The 20,543-nt window shown below is 39.7% G+C and overlaps 1 protein-coding gene across 1 annotated transcript in view; it reads right to left on the reverse strand.

The window, feature by feature from the left end:
- The window catches only part of DNTT (DNA nucleotidylexotransferase), an 89,079-nt gene extending 72,080 nt beyond the window's left edge, over nucleotides 1-16,999 (reverse strand). Inside the window, exons 1-3 of the mRNA XM_062580459.1 lie at nucleotides 16,797-16,999; nucleotides 13,071-13,245; nucleotides 6,753-6,881 (exon numbers count right to left, since the gene is read on the reverse strand). Of these exons, the coding sequence (XP_062436443.1) occupies nucleotides 6,753-6,881; nucleotides 13,071-13,245; nucleotides 16,797-16,999 (507 nt within the window). The remainder of the gene's footprint in view (nucleotides 1-6,752; nucleotides 6,882-13,070; nucleotides 13,246-16,796) is intronic.
- Between the last annotated feature and the right edge of the window lie 3,544 nt (nucleotides 17,000-20,543).

Here is a 20,543-nt window from a genome sequence, read left to right on the forward strand (position 1 = left end):
CTATCTATCCAATATTATAGTCCATATTGGATAATATTCCAGAGGGGGAAAGCACATGAAACTCCTAGATTAACTCAGGAAAAGCCTGCAGTCTATTAGATCTCTGGTGAAATCTATTTATGGTGGTATAAGAAAGTTACTGACCTCTCTTTTATTGTAAACCTTAGTATTTCTTACTTTGAACTTCTTACCATGTTCTTTAGCAATGGGATCAGTACTCAGATTGCCTATTTAAAAGATAATAATCTAACAGGAAACTACATTTCTAGAGTTCGCCAGCACATATGGGATTTTCATAATCTCCGAGTATTTTCCAAAGGATGCTCTAATTAAATGAGCTGGGCTGCATTTTGGCTCTTCACTTTTTGAAATGTTTTGATTGCAAATTTTCTAACTGTGCCCAAAACTGTGGAACATGCTTTGGCAAGACCTGGGCTATGGAAAAATGCTGGAGTGGAATCGGCTTCCAGAGTGCAGCTTCTCAGACATGAAGGTATACATGATTTTAACGAACTCTATTAAGAATAGAGAACAGGATGGAATTACTCTCAGAAATTTTGAAGCTCATACAATATTTGGTAGTGAAGGCTTATGAAGTTAAATATCATCAACAAAGCAAAACCACTAGGCTAGTAAGCATTTTTCATATGTAAAAATGTACGCTGAAATATTAGAAGATAACTGCTAAAAATCACAACAGTGAAATCAACACAAAGGGCAAGATCCTCAACTAATAGGTAACGAGAATTATTCTCGAAAAGAATCAGTAGTGCTATGCCAGTTTATGCCTGCTGAAGAACTAACTCCATGATCTGCAACATGAATATTGGGGAGCATGAGAGTGCTGACACTCAGAAAAGCAAAAGGAGCTAACGCCTCCAGCCAGTGCTTCGGAAAGAATCTGACTCAAGACGACTCTGATTTCAGTAAGATCGTCACGGAAATTCCACTGCTACTTGCAAAATAGTCTTCAATAACCTCAGTTTAAAACTCTGCAAGGACAGACGTGGCTAGTATTGTGTTGTTAAGAAAATATTTTAAACTTACTCTATTTTGAAAAGGAAGGTGTCACAACAAGAAAAATTATATCTGCACAGACAGGACACTTGTCTTGGTTCCATACCCACATCCAACGTTTTTCTGCTTTGTGACCTTGGAGAGTTGCTTCAGCTCTGCCTGTCATCGTGTCTCTCTCGCTATCTTTCCTCTGCCACCACTTAGGGCTTGGGCTCTCCAGGGCATGAATTGTCTTTTACAATGTGTTTGTACAGCATCCCTTATAAAAAACACCTCTGTCTTATGCACCTCCAAATACTAATGCAACACAAATAAAAAATACCAAAACTGTACCATTGTAAAGGTGAACATAATCAGCCGAAAAGCTAAATATTGAAATGAGAAAAGAAAACTGGAGCAGAGAGGAGAGAAAATAAAAAGAGAAAAGATGAAACAGAGAGAGAGAGAGCATGCCACATGATACTTGGTTGAAGGACTAGGAAGGACTATTACACTAAGAATAGAATTTTAGTTAAATTGCTTTTCCTCTCAATCATTTTTCCACTTGAAGTTTATTTAGTAAGATGTTCAGAGAAGGGCAGCTTAGTTCTCATAATATTGCTGTTGCCAATGTTCAGTGTCCGTTCAGAACTGACCAAAGGGATTTTAAAGAGATTTAAAATGAACAATCCACTCAAATAGAACAGGCTTGATTTTCTTCTCGCTTTCTCCAGTGTTAATCCGAAGTAATTTCATGAGTTAATGAGAAGAGACATCATGCATGTATCCAGCTATATATTTATATATAGGAGTGTGTGTGTACATATGTATATATATGCACACACAAATGCACACACGAACAGAAAAAGAATATACAGTTTCAAGCAGTTATTTCAAAGATAATTAAACACGTTGAGTCAACTTGTATTTACTGAAGTGGTTTCCAAGTGAAAAAAAAGACACAGATTTGGCTTCAGTCTGAAGGATTTTTCTGATTTTTCAGATCTGAACTGAACTGAAAAGCTCAATCCTTGCCTAACTCCAAAGACTCTATCAAATCACCTTAAGTCAGACAGAGAAACAGAGGAGCTGAGAGACAGAGAACAGGAATAACATGATGTGCACAATCTCCTATTTTTTAAGATAAATATCTGTCAACTCCTCATATTAAATAATAGTTACAGGTTAGTTTCTTGTAACAGAAAAGAACAGTATCCTTGATGATTTTCAATATTTTTGCACATAACATGACAGAAAGCCGGACGACAACTGTGAGAGAAGATTCACTGGCAGAGGACAGCAACGCAGACAGAGTCTCAGTTCTGTAACGCTGCCCCCGAGCGGATTAAAGCAGACAGGGAAACGAGAAATATAAAATGTTAAAAAGATATTACGTGTATTAATATGCTCAACGAGAACACCATAGATTTGACGTAACGTGAGAATTAGCGTTGCTGAAAGGTGCAAAGGTACGATACTCTCTCTGCCTGTGCTTCAGGGGACGTCCTATTAATTGTCTCAAAAATGAGAAGATACATTTTCTCCTCAGACCAAGCTGCCAGTTCATTCTGGACAGATATTTTATTGCAGTCCGGTATTAATATTCAGATCCAGCAATCCCTCTTGGGCAAAGCAGGATGACTCCATTTAATCTACCACATGACAACCCAGTGCAGCCCCCAAGTATATTTTTGGTGGGAGAGCGGGAGGAAGGCTAGCTATTTCCAAATGAGTCAGCAAACAATATTGTAATATTATATTCTATCATGCTTAAGACGAACATAAAGCAAACACGTTAAAGTACAGCCTCTGGTGCAACGATTTGGTCTTTTGTTTTGCATCTTTACTCATTTGAACAGTTGCCATTACGCAATAGGGTCACCTGTGGCACATCCCAGAGATTGTGGAGAGCCCCACAGGTTTTATTTCTCCTCTATAAGCTGCCGCACAACGCCACTATTTCTTCCTTGGCTTGTGACTGGACATACTAAGCTTATTCTCCATACAAAAGACAGATCCTGCTACTACTCAGCGGCCTGCAAAAAGTGATTTTTTTAGAATTTGCATCATACTGAACATAGGTATGAAAATGTCACATCTGAACTGTCTTTGCCATCCTTTCTGCAGCTTCTTCCATGATGTAAAACTGATTTGCTGTACCTATCTGTAAGTCATTCCCTGAATCTCTCCCTGCAAAGAAAATACGAGATAGCTGAGCATAGAAATCATGTGTGGCATATACTAGACCTCCACATTGTCCTCACAACCTCTCATCAAATCTCTCTGCCCTTTGGTCATAGTAAATGGTCTTTCAGTTGTAAAGTGTGTACAGAACAGGACTCAAGATGAAAACTGATGACTAATTACAGTTATACGATCTCCAGATAATCAAGTCTCCAGCAGGGTCTCTCTGTAGAGATCAAGAGATTCAAAGCCTCATTATACTCACATCACTGCCGTCTTAGTGACTGTTTTCATGTTATTATGGACAGACCAAAATACGTCGAATATAACAGCTACTCCTTCTCATATAGCTTCTACCCACTCAGGGGAGAAATCTGATACAGGGTATCGAGCCATCAATGTCCATTAGTAAAATCAAGGACCCCTGAGTTCATCCCAGAATACAAAAGCAAATAAGACCTCTGTGCCTCTGCAATGGGCAAGATCAAAACTCAGTATTTTCAGGCTAACCAAAGAAAATAGAACCTCTGTAAGAAAAAGGAGCAACTCTCTCGCACAGCATAAAGTTGTTATAACAACATACTATCATCAGCCCGTTATTCAAGATGGTTTAGACCTAATTTTGGGGATGTACGACATTGAGCCAGGGAGAATCTATCGTTTGACAGCTGGCTGCCCACAGCACGCACAATCGAATTATACCAATGCTTCATTGCATTTGCTAAGTGCTTGCACTGAAAAATATGTTGGAACACTTTTATTCAAGAACAAGACCCACAAGACAGCAGCAAAACTGAAAATTAAGTCCCTATGACATTAGGCAGACTGACCAGCAGATCTCCAGGAAATGAGTCAACGCTTGCAGTCCATAAACACCTTCAGCTTCATAAAGCCTTCAGCTGTCATTGCGAGTTTTGGTTATGATGAAAAAGAGCAGCATAAGGAGTTACATTATAAGTGTCAAGATGCAGGTGCTGGATAGACTCATAAGCATTATCAGTTTGTCTAGGATCACCTCCAGAAGTAAAATACCACACGAGCTCAGAACAGTTTCTCTCAAAGCAGGAGGATGAAAAACAGCCGCCTTTGTCGCTACTAAACCTAATTTCTGCACAGACTTAGAAATGTGTGATGTATCGGGTAACTAAAGGCAGCCCCAGTATTTCAGTCATTGAACTATATTCCTTCTAACGTTTTCAGCTAATTTATCAAGTATAAGTTGTAGCATGACATTAAGGCTGCTGCAGTGAAAAACCTGGAAATAATTTAGGAACTACCTCTCTATGAAAAGCAGGTACAACTGAGAAACCACTCAATAAATAATATGTCACTGCTCTCAGAGTTTTACAGTAAAGTTTGAATTGAATCTTGGACTAAATTCAGGAATTCAACAACTTGAAGACAAAAATATATATTCCCCAGAATTATAGTACTCCCTCTTTGAAAATAGAAAAATATTGTGAAAATCTACGCCTAAAGAGATAAATTATTTAATAAGTTGAAATTATTTTTAAAATGTATCATTAAAAAGGACAGTCCCTTATTTTGGATCTTTCTGTGCTCAGTATCTTATTGAAAATCATGACAACATCATACCTTCTAAGGGTAGTCATTGCATTTTTGACATTTTCCATTATACTTATTTTTCATTTTTCCCTTTTTGCTTTCACAATAACTACCATACTCCACTGTTTTCAGAAAATGTAAAACTAAGATAGTTATTTCAAACCTCTTCATGAGGGCCAATATTTTCCACAATCTTTGGGTCATGCTGCATTGGGTCTGACATCTTCCTTTATGGCAACCTGAATTTGGCTTTTATGAATCATGAAAAACAATAACCATTTTCAAGAGGTAAAATGAAAACACAGTATGTAGCCTTGCTTTTCTAGCAAAACACGGAACATTGGAGTTATTTTGAAAGCAGCAGTTCTTAGATAGATGGAGTCATTCAGGAGGCCCAACCTCATGCTCCAAGGAGGTTCAAAAGAAGGTTTTGTCCTGTCACATTTGGAAAATCTGTAAGGATGGAGACAGCACAGCCTCTCCAAACACTCTGTTCCAAAGCTTATTCTCATACTGAAAAATATTTCTTTCTCCCCTTTTAGAGCCTTCCCTGTTTCAGTTCATGGTCACTGGTCTCATGCCCTGCACCTCAGCTAGGAGTCCGGCTCCACCTCCCCAGCATCCTCCTGGTAGGAACCTGGAGGCTGCTATTAAGTCCCCATGAAACCTTCTCCTCTCCGCACTAAACAAGGCCAGTTTCTCAGGTTCCTCTCATCAGTCACGTGCCCCAGCCACCATCCAATATCAGCAGCAATAGATTGCTCAGTTCCTGCCCAAGTACAAGCCTTAGTTACGAAGAACAAAAATATCAATTAAACTTAATTGTCTATGCTGTGATTATATAACAAAGGGAAAATTTCTAAATAGCCAGTTTCATCTACTTACATACCAGAAACACTATTATATATTCACCACAAACAATGATTATTTCAGAGTTTTACTACAAGGCACAACCCAGGGTGTTTAACTTTCCACTGGACATTTCCAGACGAAAACATTTTGAAATTTGTCAGGTTTAGCTTTAATTCTGAAATTCCAGGGTTTTTAATAATTATTTCTTGTAAATGTTTTTTATTTCCAAAATACCAGTATCTGTTGATATTCTGACCAGTATTTTCTTTTATGTTGGAATATCACAAATAATATTTATCTATAAGATTTGTGATTATTTATAGGCACGCACATACCAAAGGTGAAAGTTAATAAAAATAAGTAATAACTAAGTAAATAATAAACTTCAAGAAGATGCAGAGTTCTTTCTGTTATAGCTGAAAATACATGAATGTCTCCAGGCCAGAATGATTCAAAATTATATTACATTAGAGTGTCTCCTATTGACACTGCCGACTATCCAGGGCCAGCCAAGAGGAGACATAAGGCACAAGAACTTAAGTGGAATTTAGACCAGATGACTCAAGCTTCTCATGTCCACTGGAGTCTGTAATGGTAAGAACTTTAAGTAGGATATACGACAGTTTGAGACACTTATTTAATTGGAGAGTTTAAGGGGGTTTTCATCATCTTAAAGTGACAGATTACACAATCTGTCTTTGTAATTAAGCAAATGTAAAAACGCAAAGCTTACAGCCTCATTTTGAAGAGCTGAACACTTGGGGAAAAGAATAGAGAGCACGGAGCAAAGTGTCTTCGACTGAACAATACCAAACTTTTGCCTATTATTACCTTCAACTTGTCAAATTAGACTGTAATGAAAGGCCAAAAGACATTTTCAGAATGTTATTCTATCGTTTGCTTTCAAGCAAACCACGTACTTGCAATCCATTAGCATATTTAAAGATACAGTGTTAAGCTTTCAGGAGCAAAACATAAAAGATGCAATTAAGTTTACACTCGATTTTAAATATAGCAGATTTTTTTTTGATTGCTATCATTGTGCTGAATGTTTAACTCATTAATTCTCTGAGAGTACTGTGGATCGCATTGACCCAAGTACTGTATTATTTTATTCGCTCTAGCTTTTATTTCATGGATGCAATGCATGTTACCGTGAATTTCTTGTTGAAGTTATTTAAAGTTGTCTTCCTTTGGCACGAATACTGAGACACTCTGCTTGCAACAAATGATGGCACTTCTGAGTCCAACGTATTCAAAGTAGGAAATTGGTCTTGCTGGTCCTAGTAAAACAAAATGGGGGTGGGGAGAGTAAAGTGATGTTGCATCTACTAAATAGTTTAAAATACCAAAAACACATTCCGTGAGCCCACAATATGTTTCTTTAAATGTAATAAGATAGTAATAATGCCCTTACTAGGAAAAAGGAATTGATTGCCCATTAGTTCCACTGACAAAATTGGTGTATCTGGCGACTACCAGGATTATTCATTTTATGCAGAAAGTTCTTGCAGAGAGGTTTCTGTGGCACTATTATTGAAAAACCAGAGGTCTTTGCAAAGTAAATATTGCTTTTGTTGTTATTGCAGTAAAACTCCAAAACTGTAACACCTTGAAAGTGGATGAAGTTGTAAGAACAGAAACTTTTTTTCCTCCCCAGAAAACACTAGCTGATTCAATAGAAAATCAAGGATGTAAGATGCAGAATTAAAAACAGTGGTGCTTGCATAACTGACTTTTTAGGTCTGTAGCCAAATTTAGTGCTGGAGAAAAAAATGTTTAAATGACTCTGAAATAAGTGTTTCCCCTCTCGTCTTCTAGGCAAAACAAAAGAAAACATTCGAGGGTTTGACTGAATTGATTCAGCTAAAAGAGAATGTTCTGTTTCGGGGTCATCAGGAAGCAAAGAAAACATTTCCAACCAGCCATAAAAGCATCATTTCCATCTTTCATCCAGCCGCCTGCGCTCACCGGCTGATGTGGCTTCTTGCTCAGTCCCTTTTGTGGACGCTGACCCACTCCACACGTTGCTGTTGAACACTCACCAGAGCAAGGAAAAGGAGCCAGGTGTCTAATCTTAAATGAGGGCATCCAAAGCACCAGGCCACGTACGTGATCGCTCCCTTTTCTTCTCGTTGTTACATGCAGAAGGCACCAGTCTGATAAAGTCTGAGGGCAACCGCAGACCCCAGGAGTCTCGCTAGCCTAGTGAGGGTGAAAACTCTCCCAAAAGGCGGGATAGGTCGACTCACATCCCCAGCAGCAGAAGGGAGTCTCGAGTCCATGAGTCCCCAACATGCCACTGTCCTGACCAGTGAGCAACTGGAAACCGAGGAGCTGGCACCAGCTTTTCTACTGCTTTATGTATCCAGCCTTTTAATTCCTTTGTTTTCATTGAAAGTGCCCAAATCTAAAATACTTTGGAAACACCCACAGTGTTCTCAGCATTTCTGTGTATTTTTTCCCATTTATCATTTTGCCTGGAAACATTTGGCAGATCTGTCAAAAACATATTACATTGCACTATCCAAAAGCCACAAGCAAATAGTTCAACAACAAAAAAAAAAGTCACAGATACACACACACACACACTTCCAGGTTTGCCTAGCATAGTTGCTGTCTTCATGCCTGCATTTATTTTGAGAAAGGGACCATTATTCCATTGCAGGAGTGAATATTTTCTCAGTGTGTGTGAGAGAGAGAGAGAGAGAGAGATGCATACACATATAACACAATTTCATACTAAATTGCCTTTCTATTTGATTCAAAGTAGTTACATAATAGTATTCACAGAAAAATAAAGGCATTTACTTACACAGCTGAAAGAGCAGAGAATTATACAGCAGCTTGGATAGTATATGCTGAAAGGAAGGAAGTTATTTTATGCACAAGTCCACTCTTGGGAATAACCAAAATGGTTTTCAGTCTCGATCAACAGCACTACTCATCCACTCTTGCACGCATTCATGAATTATGCTTTAAAATTGATTTTAAATCATATAAACTATGATTGATTATAGCTAATATACTGCCTGAAATGATAGCGCCAGCTGAGAAGACTGTGAACACACACAGCGTTACTGAACAGAATACACAATAAGCTAGTATCTTCATTAGAGCACAGGCACGCTACCTAGGAACAAAAGTCCCATACAGAGCATTACCTGGCATCAGCCTAATGAGAGCAAAATTAATGCAGAAACTCAATGTACTTGGAGGTGCGGGGGGAGATAGACTGGCGCATAAACATCCCGTCTGGCCTTAGCAAAATTATTTGAGCGTTTTTCCTCAATCAGCATCCACATAGTTATGCTTTTAATTAGCAGGACTTAGTTATACAAGTAACTGAACAAAATTGGGCTAGAAATCAATAGCAAAAATGTACTGCAGCTCTAATTGCTACAGTCTAATATGCAGACACTGTAATAGTTCCTACAAGAGAACTGCAGAAGTGATCTTTTCCTATCATCAGCAAAACATAACAGCAGTATTTATATTGCTTTTTGGGGGGAAGAGCAGATGGGAGAATATAATCTGTAGAGATTGTGGGACAAAATGAAGTTCCATCCAGTGGCAATTAGTGTAGTACAAGCAATCCTGCAAAACGCACACACCCTCAGAGTAATTCAGAGCAATTCAGAGCATTGGGAGGAAACAACTACAAATGGGAGCAACAAGCAAGCATTTAAGTCCTTCTTTTGCAGGCATCTCTATCACATTAAAAGCGAACTATGGTGAACTACTCAGGGATTGGCACTGAAAATATCCAAAAGCACAGGCTGCTTGCTCGCTTCTGGTAAAACCCACGCTTTTGCTCTGTAGAGTTGCCACAGAAAACCTGCGAAGCGGCTGCATCTGGCATTGCGCAAACGATACTGCACGAACATGAGAAAGCTCCAGCCTCTGAAGCGTTCAGTTTAATACTTTTGGCCCCACTCTTCTCTTTCCCTGTGGGCAGCGCCGGTCAGGCCCTTTCCCCCGCTTCTGCGCTGCGGGAGCGACGAGGTGCCGAGCGGCTCCCTGGCGCTGACGCCTTCGGCACGGCGCGCGCGGGAGAAGCGGCCTGCGGCGCGAGCGCCAGCTCTTGCGGGAGAGGTGCTCGGGTGCAAAAATCAGCGCTGTTAAGGGTCTGCTTCGCTCTTCGCTAGAATATTTCTTTGAATGCACGAGCAAAGCAGCGCAAGGGCCCGGGTAGGAAAGGAAGGGCGAGCGCGCAGCAGCTAGACCCAGCGACCGTGCCAGGCCACGTTATCCAACGGCCAGCAGCTTCGTGCAGCCCGGCAGCACTGACCAAGTAGCAAAGTCCGCTGATAGCCAGGGCTTATGAACAGAGGGGGGGCCGCTGTATAAGTTTCATTTTATTTTCTGGGGAACCCTAACTGTCAGCATGAAAGATTTCTTCCATTAGTTAAAGCCTCCTTATCTCACAAGGCAGTAGAGTGAGAAGAAAACGTTAAATATGAGTTGCCCGTTGTATGCTACCACAGGGGGCTCGTAAAGAGAGGGATTTCCTTTTCCCGGTCCCTCTCCCTTCTTCCCATCCCTCTGCAACGTTCCCCGCCGGCTAGGGGACCACGGTGCCCCAGTGTCCACATGCCCATTCGTGCATCACCCGTGCCCCGAAACCCACGCATCGGCAGGTGCCTCTCCTCTCCGCTGGCCAAGCAGAGAAATATTTGGATCTTCCCCTTGTTTGGCTACCACGCTCACGTAGCCTGTGGAATGGGCTGATGGCGATTAACTACGCAAGTCAACTCTCGCCGGACGAATCTCGAGGAGTTCGGACACACTTAGACTTCCTCACCCTACCTTTTACGACACATAAATCATTTTAACATCAGAGCATCTTGCAGAGCAATCTGCGCTTTAATGGCAATTTTAATTAGTGTATTGCCTAATGGTCTGTAGCTCTGACTTATTCCCCTTGTTTTGCACTATGAAGGACATTTCTTTTCAGTGACGCATTAAAAGAAATGTCCTGAAGGAAGCAGAAGCTCCCAGACTACTGAGACTTGAAAAGCAAAATCTTGCCTCTACTGGAATTAACAGGAATTTTGTCACTAACCCACCATGGATGCGATTCACACAAAATGTTCACTTTCTGCAATCCATTCTTTTTACCCCCCCCTCCCCCCCAAAAAAACAGGCTGTGGTATAGCTTGAGTTCAAAATTTGGTAAATCACTTTCATTTCACATTCACAAGACTGACATCATGGACCAAATTTGTCTTCAGTGAAATGCCAATTAATCTACCTCATTTATGAGTTTGGCCCAATACTTAAAAGGAAAATACCCTTTATTCCAGTCCTTCCTCATTTCTCAAGGGCAAATATATATACAGGTGACATTGCAATGCTAAAATTATTTAAATTTTCTGCCTTTCTAGAATCCTTTTATTTCCTTCCTTGTTTGCATTACAAAAATGTTTATTACTTGGAGACCACTATGTAATTAAGACTGGTCTTAACTATAAGTTTTAAAGTTAACAGTACAGCTGTCACCAGCTTGCTTGCTGTGCTCTACAATTATTAGGCTGAAGTCTTTATGCCTCAATAAATACAGAAGCTCTTGCTTACAGAGGCAGCCTTGAAGTAGAGTAATGATCCCATGACAGTGCTGCTAGCTTTTTTCAGAAATTTCTGCCCTGGCTTTATTCCAAAAAGACCTACTTATTATATATAATAAGAAAAACTAAGGCAGTTCAATTTTCAGTAGCCTTCTCACTGACATTAAAAGAAAAAAAAAAAAAAAAAAAAAAAAAGAAAGGAAAGAAAAAGCAAGCTCCAGCATAGTTGGAGACATTTTGGAGAGAGACAAAAGTATTTGCTTTCAAAACGAGGCGGGGGGGGGGGGGAACACACTATGAAAAGCCATAGGCTTTTCAGCACTGCAGAAATTGCATAGAAGTTGCATAATGGCTAATTTGGTTCACTTTTTATTCTTGGTGCAAAGCAGTCTATTTTAGCAGGGTTTATAGATTTGCTTGCCTGTTTGGGATTTGTTTCTTGTTTAGAGAATTTTTTTGCAACCACAGGATTTATGTTTTTATGATCTATTGTCTATAAAATTATATAATATAGTAGTCACGAGTTTTTTAGTTTTATTTCTCTTTTGCTTTCATTTCTTTACAGTATTCTCTTTTCAGCAGGTTTGCTGGAAATATTGCAAAAAAACTGCAGAAATATTTCACTGGAAGTACTGCAAATACAAACAAAGATTCCGTCACAGAATTATGCTGCGTCTGGGAGCGACAGCTCCATCTGGTGTATTCATTGCTTTTTAAATTGTTATTAAACAGCAATTTTTATGTGTAAAATCTGAGAAAATAGTTTCTGGCAATGAAAGATGACTGAAAAATGAAGCAATAGCTTTTACTGCGGAATCATTCTTCATATTCTAAAAATCCAGCTGATGAAGAGGAAGAAAACAGTGTGATATCGCTGTTTAATTTTCAAACATGTTCTACCTAACCAGAACATACATAGTGCAGATCCTACTGTGGTCCCAGCATTCACGAGTTCCCCAGAGCCTGGTCCAAGCCCGCGAGCCCGGGGGGAGCCCTGCACCGCGCAGCAGGGCGCCTTAGGTCCCGCTCACAACTCTCGACATACTGCTTGATGTCTTCACTGAGCCCCATAAGATCCACCACCGCGAGAGTCAAGCCCACACAGCCCAAGAGGATACACTAATCCCACTGCAGCCCAGGCGCTGTTTCCCAGCCCGGGAGCAGGTGCGTTGAGCACCACTGTTTCCTTGCAGTACTCCAACGTGAGAAACTAGCACGTAACTTTGTTAGCTACAGATCAGAGGGAAACATGTCATCGCCCACTGCTTGGAGGTCAAGCCCTGCGCCCACCGTTCCCTCCATGCCCGGGCTGGCAGAGCCCGCGGTGAAGTAGCACAACACAACCTTTAGTCCTCACCACCGCTCTGCTGGCTGGTGCCAAGTTTGCAAACACCTGGCCGCAGATTGCAGGTCCCTCAAGGGCCTCTTAGTCAGCCGGTCGCTTCTGAACAGCGAGGATCTTAACATTTGTCCTGTTTTGAAGGGACAAAGTGTTCTACCAGGAGCTTCCTAAAATGCTCCTCAGTGGTATACTTAGCATGTTGTTTAAGCATTTGTGGAAATACCACAAATACCACAACAAAAGCAAATATTTCATTGGGCGATCTTTCCCCTTTAATGGCACTAATCTTGCGTAAACAACAGATACTATTCAGTTTGCATCTTGCAAGAACAACTTATATTGGCAGACACCAACATAGCCTATTAAAAGGGTTTGGAAGGTCTCCTTCCTAATTTATTAAAACTGTGAATTACCAACACAAGCTTCAGAAAAAAAATGTACTTAAGTTCAAAAACTGATTCACAACATAATGCCATGTAAGTATGCATATATTGGGGGAGGAAAAGAAAAATCAGTCATTCATTTCGAATGATGCTGCGTTCACACTGAGGCATCTGGCTTACCATGAGTTGATATTTCATTTCTGAATCAACTGGTCTCCCAGCTTCCATGCAGGCTGTGAACCAGGAAATATCCAGTAGTTCAAATCGGGAGCTGTCACCCACCGCCTGCCCTCTCAGCCAGTCCTGCACCTCCAAGTAGGAATTGTTCTCTGCCACTATGTGAGTGACAGACTCACTGCCAAGAAATACACCAAAATAAGTCGTCTTTTTTTTTTTTCTGAACCCAAGTGTAGATGACTATATAGTTGCTATTACCATGTTTAAAAACCATTCACTTCCTGAAAACTGTAGCACATATTGCATGTAAGGATGTGGGAAGCAGGTTGTGTTTTCATGCCACAATATAGCTCTTCCATTCAGCACATCTATTTTAAGAAAAAAATTTGGTCTGACTCCATCTGTAAGTGCAGCATTATCTTTCAGCATCACTTAACTTCTGTAGGACACTACACTATTACACATCTTTTTGCAACCTTGAAAATGTTTGGCTTGTACAAGCAAGAGCAGAACGAAGAGGCTGTTTCGTGATACTCGACAGTCTCCCTGCTCCCTCAAATTTCCTGATCAACGCAAGAAAGCTTTACAGCGTTAGAGATCTGTTAACAATAACCTAAAGCTCTACAGCTACTAATACTTTTCGTAAATATAGATTTTCTATGTTTATATTAAGCTCTTATATATGGCATTGGCAAATGTTTGATGTAAATCTTATGAATTATACACTCCTCTCCTGAAGACCTCTTCCTTGCTATTAAGGCACCACTCTCAGAAAACTGATAGCCTGGTTTAGTTGACTGAAAATTTATAGATTAGTTTGAGTTATTGTTCAATAGATTATATGGTAGTTATGCATGTATTGCTTAAAAATATAGTAGCACAGGGGTTACTATACTAAAGTCGGTTTCATATATTTGCATAACACAGGAAAAAAAATCACCCGATTCTTTTTATAAAGAATTACTGTTTTGCATTTTCTCCAGGTAAAGAATAGACAGGGACAACATTTATGTTTCAAGAAACTACACGCGTACTTGGCATGGTCTGTAAATTTCCTGGCCTGCTGATATTCCCCAGGAAGTTTAGAAAACTACCAACAGAGCAGAAAATTAAGTGTGAACTTCCTGGCGTGTCTCCCCTCTCAGTGTTGTGGAGTTACCCACAAAGTCGATAACTGATTGAGGAGGATACTAAGGTCCCCGTTTAAATAGAAGGTAGAACAAGTCATCCCCCAAACAGATTTCCTAAGGAAGCGTGTTTCATGGTTGATGACCTTTGAGGTCTAAGCAGAAGAGTAACCTCCAGCTGATGCTACTCCAGCATTTGGAGCATTTATAAGGGCTCTCACCCATGTGAAGTCTCTAGAACCCAATAAGGAACAAGGTTGTTCTCACACGGCTACCAGGTTCTCCTTTACCTGTGTTGTCTGCTGCATTTCCCTCTTTACCTAACTGCTTATTTTCGTGAAATGTGCAAGACATCAATATCCCTCAAATCTATGTCAAAATTAACTGAAATCAGCCACCATATTCCTAATTTACCAGGGGAAAACACACATACATCCAGTGTGATTATTTTACCCTATTTTCAATGGAAACACAGAAATACAGAACTTGAACATGAGTTGTCCTGATGGCAACTGCACCCATTTCCAAGCCACTGCGTCCTTCCACCAGCCCACAGCGGCAATGGCATTGCCTGACCCTGGCAGACAGCACAAGTCACTTTGCAGCCCTTCCCTAACAGCAGACGACCTGAAGGGGCCAGCTAAAAGGCACCACTGGTGAAGGTGACTGGCTAATGTGGACTTTAAGATGACTTGTGCTAACCCTTGGAGGAGATGGATCATGCACAACTTTTCAAAGCAAACTACATTCCAGGAGACCAGCACAACCCCTGGACCCATCCCTGTGGCCCTGAGTCACATCTACAGTCAGTGATTTCATTAAATTGCCTAATATTGCTATATTTTAGAAATAGGAAGAATGTTACAGTATAACACAGTCTTTTTCTCTTTGTACTGTTCAACTTGTAGAGAGATACCATTAAAAAAAATGGCCATTATAATCTAAGAGATGACAAACCTAGGTTAGGCCAATCTCCATGAAATATTACTGTTTTTATTATTATTTAACCCTGCTAGGTTTTATTTTAATTAAACTGTCATATCTTTACTTGAGTAGGAAAAAAAAATCAGTTAGACACATCGAACTTCTGCTTCCTGTGGTTTATTTTACTTTATATAAATTATTCATGTTTAATGTATTTGTACCAAGCTGCAGATCTGGGAACTTTGCCATCACTATGCTTGCAGCAGCAGTTTAGTTGCTGTGCACCAGTTTCCTCTGGTACCTGTACAGCTGTGCTTTTTTTCTTGTCAGAGAATGTAACAAGTTTAGCGTTTCCTCCAGCATTCTCAAAAACAAAAATTAACAGTTAAATAGTTCTGTTTTATCCAGTAGCAGCCAAGCTGAAGTTAAACATACACCTGTCTAGCTTGCTTACAACTTATAGAAAGCCTGAAATAGTGGCAATAAATACCTCTGTCAAAGCAGCCCAGATAAACCCTATGCTCAGTCCTTAATGGATTATTAATGTAGGCCTCCATAGAGCCTCATCCATTTTTTCCTAAGAAATCACTTAGTTTTGTATTAGACTAATTGCCTACTTATGTACAACACCTTCTTGGATCTTGCTATACAAATTATTTCTACTCATGAACTTTCTTCTTCCTTCCTCAGCCTGTCAAAGCTGATGAGATTGAAAAATATGTGGAAAATGAGCATTTACAAGGAAGACCCAGTGATGTACTGTATGGATACAGAGAAATCATCAATATCTGAGTTTTTTCCAATTTCTCAGAAAACCTGTTGAACACTATGATAAAACTTACACTCATGAAGAGCACTAATTGGAGCAGCCCTGTTACAAACTGCATTGATGTTACCCAAGCACCACCACCTAAATCTGCAGCTGGAATACACCTTTATCCGAAAAGGCAGCATCCGTGGTGTTTCACTCCTTGGCCTTTTCTGCAGTGCTTTTCCATATGAGCAAAGTATGACAGTAATTCTTTAAATAAAGAGTCACTACTCTGAAACTCATCTAGTCATGTAATTCAAAGTCTATTAGAATGCCAGAAATTTTGCAGAGAACCATATCCCCATCAACCCATCACATTTTCCATGCCAGTATACTTATTTTTTTTTGACTTCAGGGAATTAGCCATTAAATTTAGATCAACTCCAATGTGACTTCAATAGGGAAAATAAACAGCGACTGATTTACCTCAGCTAAAGACATGATTCAGTGATGCCAGTGAGAGTACACAAATGCACAGAAGCAAATGTTTCTCACAGGCTTTGTAAGTTCAGACCTTACATTTGTCTGATTTTCCTTGGGAGAAACAGCACATTAAGAAGTACAAACACATTAAAGTTGACAGACTAAGATAAATTAGAAACATAGATTTCAAAGGTAAAAAATTAGCATTTTTTGCTAGAGTCTGTGTTCTGCCTGTTCTCTGCTTTCTTCCCAGAAGATAACAGGAATAAGCCACACTTTAAGAATACATGCTGAAATTCTGAAACATCGTTATATTGGAAAGAGCAAAGTATATCCACCAAAGAAAAATCTACTGTAATCACTTGTATGATTGCATTTGTTAAATTAAAATGTTTCAAGCATTATGGCTATATTTTATTTCTACGTATACAAAGATTTTCCTACCTTAGCTCACTTTCTACTCTGAAACCTTTCCTTCTTGCCAGCTCCATCAGAAATGTCCTTCTGGTCATCCCCATCTTCCTCTGCATGATAAAAATGACACATTTATTGAACTTGATTTCATAGCTGCATGGAGGGTTTGGGGAATGCTTTCCTTTCTGCCTCTTTCTCCAGGAGGGCACAGCTGGAGCTCTGGCCCTGTCCATGATGCAAGGTGGAAATATTTTAACTTGAGTAAAAGGGAGCTCACATGCTTTCTCCCAGGCAACAGTTGTATTTAATGTAACCACCCCTTGAAGTCATTTTCCTCTGTCTCTCATCTGAAACCAAAAACCAGATGCGACATGAGCAGAAACATCACTTGCTTTCTACTAGCTAGCACTCCTTGCACATAGCCCCCTTTGCACAGAACTACTCCAAACAGGTCCAAATGTGCCTTAATTACTTAAAACAGCCATTGCCTGTAAAGCCTTTTCCAAATAACACTGAACACAGCTAAATTAGTTCAGCGTATCAAGCCAGGTCTTCAATGGGTTTAATGGAAAAGGTCCTTCAGTTTCTGTGTTCAAATCTCACTACTGCAGGGCATATTAATCTTCAGTAGATAAAAATTTGAAGAAAATTATTTTTCCTATTGTTACCCAGGAACCATGTCTTAAAACATAGTTAAGTAACCACATATGACTGTTTTAGACTACTCTGTGCAGTTGTTACTTCGATGTAATTAATTCTGAAGGCTTGTTTTCCTTTATGTAGCATTTCACAATTTTTCACATGGCTCTTATTAAATAAAGTGTTGATTAGAAGGAGGTACTTTTTAAAAAAAGTAAAGAAAGAATAAACATTAGTTTTACAATAAAATAAATCCTCTGCTATTTCAGTATTAAGGCTACAAAGGACACAGAAAACATTAGAGACTAACTTAAATATACCTTCAGCGTGCCTTTCCATCATGAAATGCTTTGCACTCCTTGCCCTGGAGCTCACTGAGTTATCTACAGCACACAGCTGAGAAAAGGTAGCCACCTTCCCATTTTTAAGCACCCAGTGACCTCCAGACAACTACGGAGGAGACTATGGATGCTCCATGGCCATCATACTGCCCCAGAGGATGGTGTAGTATCCATCAGAGAACTTCACCAAAGCTTATTGCAAACAGACTTCATTTATGCTGGCCCAATTCGGTATCGTTCTGAGTTTCCGTCTGCACAGAGCGAGGGCAACAATCAGGTCTACAGCGCATGTCTATTTTAGCACAAAACTGTAGTTTGGTGGTGAATATCCCCGGCTCCCCATCAGTCTGGATTTTTAAATTCTTTTTGTGTACTAGCAAATGTGGACTTTGTCAGTTCTTCAGAATGGCTCAAAAGTGGTTTATCTTGCACTTCTCAGCACTCAGGTTCAGGAGAGGAAACAAGCTGGAAAATCCTGTCTAATCAATTTATTTTCAGTCATTTCATTGTGGATGTATATAATACATGAGTTACAGGAAAATTACTCAAAAACTGTTTTCTCAAGTATGGCCAGAAGTTTAAAATTAAATCATAAAAGTATTACTGATATTTTTCTAAGCCCTATAGCTCTTGCTTCTTCAGTTGTGTTATCAGAGGTATAAAGAAATAGTTCTTACCAGAATAGAAGCTAGCCATCAAAAATTAATATAGAGCTTTCAACTCTGGGGTCTTCCTGAGGCCATGAAAAAATGTGTAGTTCAGTATATACACTAATCTCAATGCATTTCCTCCATTGCCTCAGGCTTACCTAGGAGCCAAAATATCCATTCCTCTTTCCAATTTGTAACATTAAATTTATCAAAATAAATCATTTCAAAGCTATTAAGTTATACGAAGTATTTTCATAGCAACTGGAAAATGGACAAACAGACTCTAAGAGGCTTAAGCAAGGATGAAAAAAATTAACAGTGATAGGTCTGGCATTAAGACTGAGCAATCTGCTATAGTTGCTCTGTGTCTACCTTCCAGACTACTAATCAACTGTCAAACACCGCCCATCTCCCTGCTTACTGCCTTCCCAGCCTTTGTAGGACACTTTACTTGTCTCAAGCCCTAGAAGGAATAACGTATTTGAGAACAGATTCTTTACATATGTTAAACAAAGTCTTATTTTATGTTATAATTAATTCAGTGCTTTCAAACATGCAAATATAATTTCCCCCTGTGTAACATCAAGATGCTCAGTGCCAGTAAAACCCTTCTGGCATGAAAAACATAAGTTATTATTCTTTTGTGTTATTCTAATAAATCTTGAGCCAGATTTTCAAATGCGTTTAGGTGCCAAAAAGATACAAACACAGACCTAGTGGGATTTTCAAAATCATCTAAGCAAGTTAAGCACCCAGGACCTTTGGAGACCCATTTCCATCTTTGAAGGTGACACAGAGAGACTTGCTTTGCCTGGTAAACGCAGTATTAACGCCGTGAAAAGGTCTCTGCTAACAACCCAATTTTATTAGACATACCTTCTAAAATCAACCAGATTTGCCCACCCCAGCAGAACGAACTCTCCTATAACGTGACACTACAACGCTTTAGGCAGAGGCAGAAGGTGCAGGCAGGAGAGCATCCCACCACCGGAGTCACGGCACTGCCCTGACACCTCGCTCTTCACCCCGTGCCGGCAGGAACGGCCTCTCCGCCGCCGGTACCCGGGCTCATGGGGCACCGAGCAGGTCGCTGCCCCGGATAGGAACCCCGGGTGAATTTCCAGGAGGCAAAGCGCAGGATCACACAACCGCTGGAGAGCACGCTCTGGCTCCTGCATGCCTCTGCACCAGCAAAAAGCCACCGGGGCACCTCCCTGGGTATCTCCGGGTGTTTTTAGTGCCCTGTTTTCTTACGAACTTACGTTTTAAAAATTTCATAACATCTTACCTGCCCATTACATATAGCTTTCTTGTGAAGAATGAGGACAGCTGATTTAATTCACAGTTGCAGTATACTAACCTACCTTCAGTAAAAGCACCTCTTGGGCATGATCAATAAAAACCAGAGACGTGATTTCTTTTTAGATTTAAGACAAGCTTAACAGTGTCTCATGCAGTATTTTTACATAAAGATTTGTTTTTTCTTAGCTTTTTGATTTAAATTTTTGATAAAGGTTTAGCATTTTTCAATGAGCCTTGTTATAGACATTTTTAAATCCTCCCAATATTTATTTTTCTCCAGATATTGCTGTGGCTTCTTTTTTGTTTGAATTCTGGCCATCATTGCTGCTAAGCATCCCATTTGCTAGAATAGTTCATGAACATTGACAGATTGGTAGAATAGTTAAAAATAATCTGTCAGGTATTTTTCCTGTCCTTCTCAAAAACTTTGTGGAATTCAATTATATTTTAAAATGAACTTATTATATAAAACTTTTCTATTTGCACCACCTTATCTTATCCAACATAAACTCAAAGATGTACATATATCAAAACCCAAAATATTTAAGAAATTTTTTTATTAATCTTTCTCTCAAAAAGATGTACAAACTTTGTTTTCTTTTTCCTTTTTTCTTCTTTTATTTCACTCATCTGGTTCACTTGTCACCAGGGAGCTATATGAACTCAAAGTCTTGAGTTTGTCTGTAATTCAGCATTAGGTGAGAAAATTTTGAATTAGTTGAGTTTATCGTTCATTAATTATTAATGAACAAGTTGCAACAATATCTCACAATTCCACTGGACAAAAGGGTTCAATATCTGGAGCTTCTGGACACTGCTATCTGCATCAAACCTTTTTTTGAACA

Source organism: Rhea pennata, chromosome 7 (assembly GCF_028389875.1).
Source record: "Rhea pennata isolate bPtePen1 chromosome 7, bPtePen1.pri, whole genome shotgun sequence".
In the NCBI taxonomy this organism is placed as follows: Eukaryota; Metazoa; Chordata; class Aves; order Rheiformes; family Rheidae; genus Rhea; species Rhea pennata.